The 13502-nt window shown below is 50.9% G+C and overlaps 1 protein-coding gene across 1 annotated transcript; it reads left to right on the top strand.

Moving 5' to 3' along the window:
- The first annotated feature begins 243 nt into the window (after positions 1–243).
- Positions 244–13136, top strand: AQP8 (aquaporin 8). The gene is made up of 6 exons (XM_055298620.2): positions 244–1107; positions 1248–1495; positions 5491–5617; positions 8533–8747; positions 11284–11418; positions 12643–13136. The coding sequence occupies exons 1-6, from the start codon at positions 1096–1098 to the stop codon at positions 12689–12691; spliced, it is 786 nt and encodes a 261-aa protein (XP_055154595.1). The 5' UTR covers positions 244–1095; the 3' UTR covers positions 12692–13136.
- Positions 13137–13502: the final 366 nt, after the last annotated feature.

Below are 13502 nucleotides of genomic sequence, written 5' to 3'. Positions count from 1 at the left end.
CCTGGGTTCAAGTGATTCTCATGCCTCATCCTCCTGAGTAGCTGGGATTACAGGCAAGTGCCAACACACGCCCTCTCTTTCTTCTTCCTTCCTTCCTTCCTTCCTTCCTTCCTTCCTCTCTTTCTTTCTTTCTATCTTTCTTCTTTCTTTCTTATTCTTTATTTCTCTTTCTTCTTTCTTTCTTTCTTTTTCTCTTTCTTTCCTTTCCTTTCCCTCCCTTCCTTCCTTCCTTCCTTCCTTCCTTCCTTCCTTCCTTCCTTCCTTCCTTCCTTCTTTCTTTCTTTCTTTCTTTCTTTCTTTCTTTCTTTCTTTCTTTCTTTCTTTCTTTCTTTCTTTCTTTTCTTTCTCTTTCTTTCTTTCCTCTTTCCTTTTTCTTTTTTTTTCAGAGGCTTGCTCTGTTGCCCAGGCTGGAGTGCAGTTGCATGATCTTGGCTCAGCGCAATCTTCACCTCCCAGGTTCAAATGATTTTCCTGCCTTAGCCCCCCAAGTAGCTGGGATTACAGGTGTGCACCACCACGCCCGGCTGATTTTTGTATTTTTAGTGGAGACGGGGTTTTGCCATGTTGGCCAGGCTGGTCTCGAACTCCTGACCTCAAGTGATCCACCCGCCTCGGCCTCCCAAAGTGCTGGGATTACAGGCGTGAGCCACTGCACCTGGCTGTTTGCTGTTTCTTAACATGTGAAGTTCCAACCCAGTGGGGCCCATTTACATGTGCTGTTCTGCTTTGGACTGTGGGGAGCTGGGGTGCTGGACCCATCTCCCACCTTCTACAGCCTGGAGTGTACTCCCAGATGACACAGCCAGGCTGGCGTGTTTGTCCCTCATTGGCGGAAAGTTCAGCAATCCCTGACTCCCTCACCCTGCCCTGTTGAGATTTTAAAAAATTTCCTCTTCTGGGCCTCAGAGCCGCCTCCTACCTGAGGTTTATTGCTTTCTCTGCACTTGCATTGAGCCTCTGCAGCCCTTTAAAAGGGGCAGAGCCCATAGTGTGATCAGCAGGTCCTGTCCCTGGGAGATAAGAGTGTCTTGCACGGCAGGTGCAAGTTTCCCAGCAGCTCAGGCAAGAGCCCGATGTTTGTGCCGTCTGATCCTGATGTCTGGAGAGGTGAGCCCTCTGTCGGCATCTTCCTTTCCAGGCTGGCAGAGCAAGAGGGGCTGTGAATTAATTCACGGTTGGGGGTCGGGACCTTCTATATCTGGACTTGCCTCCCACCCGTGTCCTCTGTCCCTTTTTCCCTACGGCAGATAGCCATGTGTGAGCCTGAATTTGGCAATGACAAGGCCAGGGAGCCGAGCGTGGGTGGCAGGTGGCGAGTGTCCTGGTACGAACGGTTTGTGCAGCCATGCCTGGTCGAACTGCTGGGCTCTGCTCTCTTCATCTTCATCGGGTGCCTGTCGGTCATTGAGAATGGGACGGACACTGGGCTGCTGCAGCCGGCCCTGGCCCACGGGCTGGCTTTGGGGCTCATGATTGCCACGCTGGGGAATATCAGGTGAGACCAGCTCTGAGGATTCAGCCTGGTGCTGACTTGGGGCGCTGGGGGTGGAAAGCAAAGCCGTTGTCAAGGACCCCCGGGTGCATACGTATTCAGGATTTCAAGGAGTGCTCTGGATAACTATGGGGTTGGGAGTCAGACTGTCTGGGGTCAACTCCAGACCCTGCAGCCTGTGAGCTTGCGACTTTGGGCAAGTCATTCTCTTTTTGAGTAGCTGGATCACAGGCATGCGCCACAGCACCCAACTAATTTTTAAATTTTGTTGTAGAGATGGGGTCTCACTATGTTGCCCAGGCTAGTCTTGAACTCCTGGTCTCAAGCGATCCTCCTGCCTTGGCTTCCCAAAGTTTTGGGATTACAGACATGAACCACCATGCCTGGCTGGCAAGTCACTCTCTAAACCCAAAGCTCCCCACCTATAAAATGGGAATAGTAGCTTTTAAATGGTTTTTTTTCAAGCCAACACATCTATATTGCTAACCATGTACCAGGCACTAGTCTAATTACTTTACAGATATTAGTTATTTAATCCTCACAAAAGCCTTGTGGGGTAGGTCCTGTTATTAGCCCCATTTTACAGCTGCAAAAGTGAAAGGCTGTGTAATCTGTCCAAGCTTAGAGGGCCAGAAAGTGGCAGAGCCAGGAGTCAAGAACAAGCTCTCTGGCTCCAGTGCTCAAATCCAAGTGCCTCATGGGGGAGGCATGAGAATTAAATGAAGTAGAGCGCCTGGCACACACCAAACATACAATAGCCATTGGTTGCTGTGTTATTGTTATCACTAGAAGTGGGTTTTAGGGAAAGCAGAAATGCGTAGAAGGCCTGAGCCAGGTTTTCCCACCTGGGTATCCAGGGATCTGCAGTGGTCCTGGCTGGTCAAGAGGTGATCAAGAAGGAGGGGCAGGGAAAGGGACAGGCTTCTCTGGCTTAGCTCTCGTCTGGGTAGAGGCTCAATGGGGAGGTCTGTGGACATGGCTGCTGGTTCCCAGGAGAGCCAGCCGTCACGACGAAGATCTTGAATGGGGTGACTGGCAGGGTGATCTGGGACATGGTTGGTCTGTATTAAATCTCACTCAAAAAATAGATCTGAATGAGGAAACAGAAATACTGTTTCTGAGAAAACCAGAATGGAAAAGAGCTTTAACATCTCTTTAGGCTGGGTGCAGTGGCTCATGCCTGTAATCCCAGCACTTTGGGAGGCTGAGGCGGGTGGATCACCTGAGGTCAGGAGTTGGAGAGCAGCCTGGCCAACATGGTGAAATCCTGTCTCTACTAAAGATACAAAAATTAGCTGGGCGTGGTGGCAGGCACCTGTAGTCCCAGCTACTTGGGAGGCTGAGGCAGGAGAATTGCTTGAACCAGGAGGGAGAGCTTGCAGTGAGCTGAGATTGCGCCACTGCACTCCAGCCTGGGCAACAGAGTAAGACTCAATCTCCAAAAAACAAACAAACAAAAAACAAAAAACAAAAAAACCACATGTCTTTAGACGTCCAAGGGAGGCTACAGGTGAAACAAAAAGTACATGATCTTCCCTTTGGGTGGATCTGAGATTGAAGGCAACGTTTATCACTTCTTACCAGGGTGACCACAGCAAGTTGCTGAAGCCTCTGTGTGCAGTGGTATAAATGTGAGTGATAATAATAGCTGACGTTTATTGAATGCTAACTACATAGTACTATGGTCTGTACATATATTAATTCTTTATATCTTTGCAATAGCTTTATCAGGCAGAGATCATTGAGGCACAGAGAGGTTATGTAACTTGGCCAATGTCACACAGCTCTTTAGTGGCAGAGTTGGGCTTTGAACCCAGGCCAGCTGGCTGGAAAGGCCATCTCTTTGGCACTGCAAATACTGCCTCTCTGTTTGGCTTTTTTGACAAATATTTATTCAGCACCTACTGCGTGCCAGACACTGACTTTGAGGTTGTTCACTGGATCCAGGGTAAGTTATGTATGTAAGTTATAAGCACCCAGCACAGCACCTGGCACATAGTAAGTGTTAGAGAAGTATTTGCTGAGTGAACAATGAATGACTGAATGAATGTGTCTTGATTGTTTTATTGCTAATGAGTGTAAACCAGGAAATATGTGGTTCTCGTCACCTGGACCTCCTGGTAAAGCCATGCTCTGAGTGACAGTTTCTCTCCCCTTTGGGGCTCCCGTGGGAAGCTGCCTCACCCTGACTCCATCTGTGTATCTCAGCAGAGCCCAGGCTAAGCTACTTGAGGCCAAGTAGGCCTGGCTGCCCCTCTTCCCAACCTGTGGAGTCTGAGCACTGACTGGTGCTTTCAAACCATGCATGGACGTCAAGCACGGTGGCTCACGCCTGTAATCCCAGCACTTTGGGAGGCCGAAGCAGGTGAATCACCTGAGGTCAGGAGTTCGAGACCAACCTGCCAACATGGTGAAACCCCGTCTCTACCAAAAATACAAAAATTAGCCGGGCTTGGTGGCATGCATGCCCCTGTTATCCCAGCTACTTGGGAGGCTGAAGCAGGAGAATCGCTTGAACCCAGGAGGCGGAGGTTGCAGTGAGCCGAGATTGCACCATTGCACTCCAGCCTGGGTGACAAAGGGAGACCCTGTCTCAAAAAAAAAAAAAAAAATCAAATCAAATCAAACCATGCATGGAGCTTATCTGAGGGCTTGGGTCCAGAGCTGAGCCAGACAAGTTGGGGCAGCTGGTCTCGAGGTATCAGGGTGTTGGACAAAGTCCTTTTGTGCAGAGCTGAGGTCCTCTGTCCAGTCTCAAATGAATGTCCTATGACCTTTGGAGGATGGGTAAACTCATTGGTGGGCTCTTTACATTTGGGGGGCACTTTGGTTCTTGCATGACATGGGGAGTCTTGGGGTCCCTTTCTCTCTCATTGGGGAGTAACCATTCCTGGAAACCAGATGGATTCAGGAGGCCAAACTGTGACAATATTTCCTCCATCAGAGTGGGACTGGTTGGGACACCGATGTGAGTGCAGCCACCCTGGCTCTGGAGCCTGGGCTGGTTGAACATCTTGGTGAACGTGAAGGCTCTTTACCCATGAGCTGGGGAGTGGCTGATCAACTGCGACCTGCCCTTTGACCTCAGGTTCTGACTTGTCTAATTCCCTTCCACATCCCAGACTCCCAATCCCAATCCCTAACCTGGTCATGAACCTCCAACTCCACCCCATGATTCTCAATGCCATTTCCGGCCTGAACTCCAAATCTGCATTTTACACCCATCACACTTTCAGACCACAAGTAGGGTTTTCATTGGCTGAGCAGTTCAACTAATCAGGAGGTCTTATTCAGGGCCTAGCTACTCATAAGGGGAGATCCAGGCTGGGCACGGTAGCTCATGCCTGTAACCCCAGCACTTTGGGAGGCCAAGGCGGGTGGATCACCTGAGGTCAGGAGTTCGAGACCAGCCTGGCCAACATGGTGAAACCTCATCTCTACTAAAAATACAAAAATAAGCCGGGTGTGGTGGCACACGCCTGTAGTCCCAGCTACTTGGGAGGCTGAGTCAGGAGAATTGCTTGAACTCAAAAGGTGGAAGTTGCAGTGAGCCGAGATCACACCACTGCACTGCAGCCTGCGCGACAGAACAAGACTCCGTCTCATAAAATCAAACAAATCATAAGGGGAGGCCTGGATATGGCTCTTGGGCTACTAACTTGGAGCCTTGGTGTCTCAATCTGACCTGTGGCCACATCTCTGAAGGGCTGGAGGGAGGCTTGGAGGGAGTCAGGGAGGAGTTAAGGGATGGTCTCCCTACACGCTCTTCCTCCAGGGCCATCCTGGGGGCTGGGCTTAGGACTTAGAGGGCCCTTTATCTCTTACCCTCTGCCTGGCACCTCAGGGAAAATGGAAGCAATTTGGTGCTTGAGTTGGGCCTTGGACTGACTCTCGCCCTGAGAGGCCAGCCTGGTGGGTTGGCTGGGACGTGCTGTCTCAATTGCCAGCCATGTGGTCAGCCCTGGGCTCATGACTTCCTCTGCTTTTGTGGGTTACAGTGGTGGACACTTCAACCCTGCAGTGTCCCTCGCAGCCATGCTGATCGGAGGCCTCAACCTGGTGATGCTCCTTCCATACTGGGTCTCACAGCTGCTTGGGGGGCTGCTCGGGGCTGCCTTGGCCAAGGTGGGTAAACTCCAGGGGCTGGACTAGTCTTCCTCTCTGATGGGGCTGCTGGAGGTGCATGATGTGTGTGTGTGTATGTTGGAGGGACAGTAGGGAATGGGGAAATATCCAATCTTTTGCTTGTTTCTGCCAGTGGAATTGGTGGACGTTTTTCTTCTCTCTTTCTTTCTTATTGCATTTTATTGTATTTTTTATTTATTTGTTTTTTTGAGATGGAATCTCGCTCTGTCACCCAGGCTGGAGTGCAGTGGCGTGATCTTGGCTCACTGCAACCTCTGCCTCTTGGGCTCAAGCAATTCTCCTGCCTCAGCCTCTCGAGTAACTGGGATTACAGGTGCGTGCCAGCACACCCGGCTAATTTTTGTATTTTTAGTAGAGCCGGGGTTTCACCGTGTTGGCCAGGCTGGTCTTGAACTCCTGAGCTCAAGTGATCTGCCTGCCTCAGCCTCCCAAAGTGCTGAGGTTACAGGCGTGAGCCACTGTGCCCGGCCTCTCTTTTTTATTTTAGAGATGGGGTCTCACTCTGTTGTCCAGGCTGGAGTGCGGTGGTGCAATCATAGCTCACTGCAAGCTGGACCTCCTGGGCTCAAGTGATCCTCCTGCCTCAGCCTCTTGAGTAGCTGGGACTATAGGTGTGTGTCACCACACCCAACTAATTTTAAAAAATTTTTTGTAGAGGGGGGCTCTCACTGTGTTGACCACATTGGTCTCCAACTCCTGGCCTCAAGTGATCTTCCTGCCTTGGCCTCCCAAAGTGCTGGGATTGCAGGCATGAGCCACTGAGCCTGGCCAGCCACAGAGTTTTCATAGCTTTATGCATAAATCCATGGATAGACTTTCTCCCTCCGTCCCTTTTTTCTTTTATTTTCTTTCTTTCTTTTCTTTTGCCCTTAAGTCTCGGTTCAGCCAGGGACCCTTCAAGCCCTTTAAGATGTGGGCCTTGCGTGGCACGTGTGTGGGGGGTGGTGGATGGGGGAGCTCTGTTAGCTTGACTGTGATAGGGTCTGAAGCTGTAAGTGCTGACCCACCGCAGACTTTGTTCTCAAGCCTCACTTTACTGTCATCCCCTGCCCTGGCCTCTCCATGCCCCAATTTGAGAGCCACAGCCTGTTACCCTGTCTGTGGAATATGCCCGGGACCTTCCTGCCTGCTTCTGCTCTGAAAAGCAGTGGCCAGACTCGAGCTCAAGCCCTGCCACTTAAAACCTGTCAAACATGGTTCTGACAGTTGCGGGGCAGCAGGGTTCCCTAAGCACATTCTTCCTGCTAAATGTTTTACACATATTCTCTTATTTCATCTCCCAGCAACTTTACAAAAAACCATAGTCAGTTCATAGAGAGCGCTTACTTTGTGCCAGGCACACCAACGGCCTTGTCTGTGAGCTGGGAGCTGTCAGTATCATCCCTATTTTATAGATGAGAAAACAGAGGTGCAGAGAAGCAGGTAACTTGCTCAAGTTCAGACGTGCCTGTAAGCAGCACAGCCCCGACTGGGTCCAGAGTCCAGAAGCTTGTGCACCGCACTGTCTTTCCCCTTCAGGGCTGGGATAGCCCCAAGGCCGATTGCCCGTAGAAATAATTGAGCTCAGGCTTCAGGGCTCTCCTGCACATGCCCCTTCTACGATCCTATGGGGGCTTAGCAATGAGTTCACCTGATCATATGTGTTTGTAGAGTTTCTTTTTTTTTTTTTTTTTTTTTTGAGACGGAGTCTCGCTCTTTCACCCAGGCTGGAGTGCAGTGGCGCGATCTCGGCTCACTGCAAGCTCCCCGCCTCCCGGGTTCACGCCATTCTCCTGCCTCAGCCTCTCCGAGTAGCTGGGACTACAGGCGCCCGCCACCACGCCCGGCTAATTTTTTGTATTTTTAGTAGAGACGGGGTTTCACTGTGGTCTCGATCTCCTGACCTCGTGATCCGCCCGCCTCGGCCTCCCAAAGTGCTGGGATTACAAACGTGAGCCACCGCGCCCGGCCATGTTTGTAGAGTTTCTAAGAGTAAGGTATTTTTAGCCACGCACGGCGGCTGATGCCTGTAATCCCAGCATTTTGGGAGGCAGAGGCGGGAGGATCACTGGAGCCTAGGAGTTCCAGACCAGCCTGGGCAACATAGTTAAGACCTTCCATCTCTACAAAAAATTTTAAAAAAACATTAGGTGGGCATGGTTGGTATGCACCTGTGGTCCCAGCTACGTGAAAAGCTGAGGTAGGAGGGACACTGGAGCCCAGGAGGTCGAGGCTGCAGTGAGCTATGATCGTGTCACTGGGCGACAGAGCTAGACTCTGTCTCAAAGAAAAAAAAAAGATAGTTTATGTTCTTTTTCTCAAAGAGGATCATCTAAGTTACATAAGCTTTAGGCCTGTAACCTGGAGCCATGACTGGGTTATCCCCATTTTTCTTTTTCTTTTTTGAGATGGAGTCTCGCTCTGTTGTTCAAGCTGGAGAGCAGTGGTGTGATCTCAGCTCACTGCAACCTCCGCTTCCAGAGTTCAAGTGATTCTTGTGCCTCAGCCTCCTGAGCAGCTGGGATTATAGCTGCCCGCCACTTCACCCCGCTATTTTTTGTATTTTTAGTGGAGATGGGGTTTCACCATGTTGGCAGGGCTGGTCTTGAACTCCCAGGCTCTAGTGACCCACCCATCTCAGCCTCCCAAAGTGCTGGGGTTGCTGGCGTGAGCCACCACGCCTAGCCCCATTCCTATTTTTTGGCTAAACAAAGTGAGGCTCAGAGAGGTTCAGTAGTTCACGCAGGGTCACACAGTAAAATCTGGCAGAGCTGGGATGTGGATGCAGGTATATCTAACTGAAATTGGACATAACCCTTCACTGGCCCTTAAGGTGGGCAGGCATGCGTTTTTTAGGCCTCAGTTTCCAGCTGTCTCTCTGCCCCACTGTAACGCTGAGCATCTTCTCTGTGCAGGCGGTGAGTCCCGAGGAGAGGTTCTGGAATGCATCTGGGGCAGCCTTTGTGACAGTCCAGGAGCAGGGGCAGGTGGCAGGGGCGTTGGTGGCAGAGATCATCCTGACGATGCTGCTGGCCCTGGCCGTATGCATGGGTGCCATCAATGAGAAGACAAAGGGCCCTCTGGCCCCGTTCTCCATCGGCTTTGCAGTCGCCGTGGATATCCTGGCCGGGTGAGTGTCCTTTGGCAGTGGGGTGACCATGCCCAGATCTGTGCTGTTCAGCTCTGGGGGATTTCAGGCCTGAGGGCCACAGATTCAGTTGCTATTAGGGGCCAGGAAGGTGCTGCAAATGGGGAGGTGGTCTGGCATCAGGCAGACAACAGAGAGTGGGGGCGACTGCGGTGTCAGAGGTGCTGCAGTCAATTCAGCTCTGTCAATTATTGCTGGGTACATGGGTCTGGGGTGATGCTTTCATTCAAAGGAAGTCAGAAATTTAAATCTGTATGTGATGTTTTCCAATTTTGGTAGCGTAAATACAACATTTCTGTGAACTGTGTTCATTCAGTCGGTGGGCAGCCAGGTTTTAGCCTCAGGCTTACAAAGAGCATGTGTAACTGTTGTCTCATTTATTTTGAGACTCCCAGCAGGCTTTGGAAGGGATTAAGGCAACAAGATTGGGGATGATGTCTCCCATTTTATAGATAAGGAAACTGAGGCTTAGAGAGGACAGAAGTGACTTATTTAAGGTTAGTGGGCAGTGGCAAATTAAGTGACAGATCTGGGACAAGAGGCTGAGTGAACCCTTTTTATTTTTCTTGTAGAGATGGGGGTCACGCTATGTTGCCCAGGCTGGTCTTGAACTCCTGGCTTCAAGCCATCCTCCTGTGTTGGCCTCTCAAAGTACTGGAATTACAGGCATGAGCCACAGTGCCCAGCCCAGGGAGCCCCTCCCTAATGTCTGACTCTTTCCTTTCTTTTGGACACAGAACCAAGTCTAACCTTTCTCCTGGGTCAGCTCTCCCTCAACTTTGGGAGGTGGAGCCTGGGGCAGGCTGCGGAATGTGTGTGTAAAGCTGTGGCCATGCTTTGCTGCCCCCTAGTGGCCTTTGATTCACTTACAAGCCTTTTTTTTTTTTTGCTCTGTCGCCCAGGCTGGAGTGCAGTGGCGTGATCTCGGCTCACTGCAAGCTCCGCTTCCCGGATTCTGGCCATTCTCCTGCCTCAGCTTCACGAGTATCTGGGACTACAGGCGTCCGCCACCATGCCCGGCTAATTTTTTTTTGTATTTTTAGTAGAGATGGGGTTTCACCGTATTAGGCAGGGGATGGTCTCAATCTCCTGATCTCGTGATCCACCCGCCTCGGCCTCCCGAAGCGCTGGGATTACAGGCGTGAGCCACCGCGCCCGGCCTACTTACAAGTTTTTTGACTTCGAAGCTGACACAGGGTGGGGATGAGGTCTACAGGCCCCCAGCTGGAGAGAACGGGGTAAAGACAGAGCCCCACAACGAGAGAGGTGCACCTGGGGAAGAGTCTCCCTGTAGGAGATTCTGGGCCTTTAGCTTGTGGTGCAACAAGGGCCTCATCTGGACCAGCTAGAATAGTCAATGCTTTTTGTACATTAACTATATTCGAGGTGTGGGCTCCATTTGCATTTTCTCATTCACTCCTGATGACAAGCTATGCAATAGTCACTTTCACCTCACCTGAACACAGAGAGGTTCTTGGAGGTTCCCACATCTAGAACTATCTGGGCTGGGGTTTTTCTTTCTTTACATATATATTTTTAAATTTTTGTGGGTGAACCTAGTAGGTGTATATATTTCTGGGTTACATGAGGTGTTTTGATACAGGCATGCCATGCATAATTGTCATGTCAGGGTAAATGGGGTATTCATCCCCTCAAGCATTTATTCTTTATGTCACAAACAATCCACTTATACTGTTCGTTATTTTATTTTTAGTTTTGGTTTTTGAGACAGAGTCTTGCTCTGTCACCCAGGCTGGAGTGCAGTGGCATGATCATGGCTCACTGCAACTTCCAACCCCCAGGTTCAAGTGATTCTCCTGCTTCAGCCTCCCCAATAGCTGGGATTACAGGCATGTGCCACCACACCTGGCTAATTTTTGTATTTTTAGTAGGAATGGGGTTTCACCATGTTGGCCAGGCTGGTCTCGAACTCCTGACCTCAAGTGATCTGCCTGCCTTGGCCTCCTAAACTGCTGAGATTACAGGCATGAGCTACTGTGTCTGGCTGTGGTTACATGAGATGTTTTGATACAGGTATGCAACGGGTAATAATCACATCAAAGTAAACGGGGTATTCATCCCCTCAAGCATTTATTCTTTGGGTCACAAACAATCCTATGATACACTTTTTGTTATTTTATAATGTGTGGGCTGGGTTTTGAATCTAGGTCAGCTTGACACCAAAAGGATTGAAACTGACTGACTTTCCTTTGTAGACTTTGGAGCAGATGTAGCTCCAGCTTCTCTTCCTGCCATCGCCGAGCAGGCATTTTTGCTGGGCATTCTAGAGGAGTTTGTGGGGAGTGCCAGACTGCACGCCCAGCGGCAAGCCATGCCTTCTGCTTGCTAGTGCTAATAGCCTCTCTACCTTCTTTGGGATCTACCCAGGAGCTCATGATGTGGGAGTTTAGAGAGGGTTTCTGGGTGGTGTGTGACTAGGCCTAGTTGGGGACATAAGTGTGAAGTGAGGTGGGGTCTGGCTGGGATCCTGGTGACCTGGGTGCCTGGGTGTTTGCAGGGGCACTGTGTCTGGAGGCTGCATGAATCCCGCCCGTGCTTTTGGACCTGCGGTGGTGGCCAACCACTGGGACTTCCACTGGATCTACTGGCTGGGCCCACTCCTGGCTGGCCTGCTTGTTGGACTGCTCATTAGGTAGGAGTGTGACACAGGGTCACTGGCCCATTGGATGGGCACTTGGCAACACCTCCCAGAGAGTCCGGGGCTAGAGGGCTAGGCTCTCACTTGGGTTTGGAAGAGAAAAGAGGGAGCCTCTTTAGAGGCAAAGAAAATGGCTCCATCTAGGAGCTTTGGTTGCAAGTGATGGAGATCTATTTCAAAACAGCTTATGTCATAAAGAGGAATTCATTGGCTCACATCATCAAAAACCTCACAGGTAGCAGTGGTTTCAGGTGGCGCTCACACAATGTCTTTAGGACTTGGTCTTTCTCTTTTTTTTTTTTTTTTTTTGGCAGAGTCTCCCTCTGTTGCCCAGGCTGGAGTGTAGTGGTGTGATTCTGGCTCATTGCAACCTCTGCCCCCGGGTTCAAGAGATTCTTCTGCCTCAGCCTGCCAAGCAGCTGAGACTACAGGCGCTGCCGCCACGCCCAGCTAATTCTTATATTTTTAGTAGAGTCAGGGTTTCACTGTGTTGATCAGGCTGGTCTCGAACTCCTGACCTCATGTGATCCACCTGTCTGAGCCACCACGCCCAGTCAGTTTTTGTAATTTTTTTTGGTAGAGATGGGGCTTCACCATGTTGGCCAGGCTGGTCTCCAACTCCTGACCTCAAGTGATCTGCCTCCCAAAGCGCTGGGTTACAGGTGTGAGCCACTGCACCTGGCTTCATTTATTTCTGGGCTTTCAGAGTGGCCGCAATGAGCATCTTCAGGAAAAGGGTTAGAAACCAAGCAGGACCCAGGCATGTGGCTCATGCCTGTAATCCCAGCACTTTGGGAGGCCAAGGTGGGTGGACCACTTGAAGTCAGGAGTTGGAGACCAGCATGGTCAACATGGTAAAACCCTGTCTCTACTAAAAATACAAAAATCAGCCAGGTGTGGTGGTGCTTGTCTGTAGTCCCAGCTACTCGGGAGGCTGAGGTATGAGAATTGCTTGAACCCAGAAGGTAGAAGCTGCAGTGAGCTGAGATCATGCTACTGTACTCCAGCCTGGGTGAGTGAGACTCCGTCTCAATTAAAAAAAAAAAAAAAAAAAAGAAACCAAGCAGGAAACTGTCTCCCTCTCTGCAAGGGGATCTGGCTATTAAGGCTGGGGAGGCGCAGGAAGTCATCTCTCTGGAGATTCTGAGCCCGGAGACATGGCGAAGGGCCGGGTCTCTCCTCCAGGGCAGAGACCTTACTGGGTCATCTTCCTTGCAGGTGCTTCATTGGAGATGGGAAGACCCGCCTCATCCTGAAGGCTCGGTGAAGCCGAGCTCGTGGGATTCCTGCTGCTCCAGGTGTCCTCAGCTCACCTGTCCCAGACTGAGGACAGGAGAGTTCCTGCATTTCCTGCCAGAGCAGAGGCCGGAGGAGCCACCCCCTGCTTCCACTGCCTGGGCCTGCTTTCTCAGACTGCTGAGGCGGCTCTGGGTTCTTGGAATTCCTTTGTGCTCATCAGAGACCCCAGCCTGGGGGACACGCTGCCCGTGCTGCCCAGAGAGCAGTGCAAACACCACAACACGAGGGTGTTTCTTGAGAGGAAGGTCCACGAGTTGGACAAGGAGGCTGTTTCTGCACATCAGCTCATTTCCCGCACCCCATTTCTTTCTTGATTGCTTTGTTGTAGAAGGGCCTTCTGGGGCCTGGCCACTTCCTTGCTTCTCAAGCTGACAATTCTCACTTTGCAATAAATAGTCCAATATTTCCTTCCATGTGCTCACTGGCTTGCCTTTCATTTGAGAAATGGGCACTGCTGAGGAGAAAGCAAGCAAAAAAACGTCTGGGGTTAGGCCTTGGCTGTCCAGAGCAGCTGATCCTACAGCCCGGCTCAGAGTCCTGGGCCACGGCAGGCACTTGAAGTTGAGGCCAGACCACAGCCTGTCTCCACTTGGACAGGCCCATCCTGGAGCTCTGTCTGGAGCTCAGAGTGCATATTGAGTCCAATTTGGAGTCTAGTCGGAGTCAATTCCAGATCACAGACCTCAGGACCCTGCTGAGAAGCCCCAGGCAGAGTCCAGGGTCTGGCTGACTGCCCAGTGCTGTCCCTACTCGAGTGCTTGGTGCTGTCCAGGACATGG

The sequence above is a fragment of the Symphalangus syndactylus genome, chromosome 11, assembly GCF_028878055.3.
Source record: "Symphalangus syndactylus isolate Jambi chromosome 11, NHGRI_mSymSyn1-v2.1_pri, whole genome shotgun sequence".
Taxonomy (NCBI): domain Eukaryota; kingdom Metazoa; phylum Chordata; class Mammalia; order Primates; family Hylobatidae; genus Symphalangus; species Symphalangus syndactylus.
Note: the sequence above shows the minus strand (reverse complement) of the source record. Positions and strands in the feature narration are given on the sequence as shown.

Bases quoted from the DNA above. Each gene is read 5' to 3' on its own strand.
- AQP8 (XM_055298620.2), top strand. The intron at 1,496-5,490 runs GTGAGACCAGCT...TGTGGGTTACAG, and splicing joins GCCACGCTGGGGAATATCAG to TGGTGGACACTTCAACCCTG. The intron at 5,618-8,532 runs GTGGGTAAACTC...TTCTCTGTGCAG, and splicing joins TCGGGGCTGCCTTGGCCAAG to GCGGTGAGTCCCGAGGAGAG.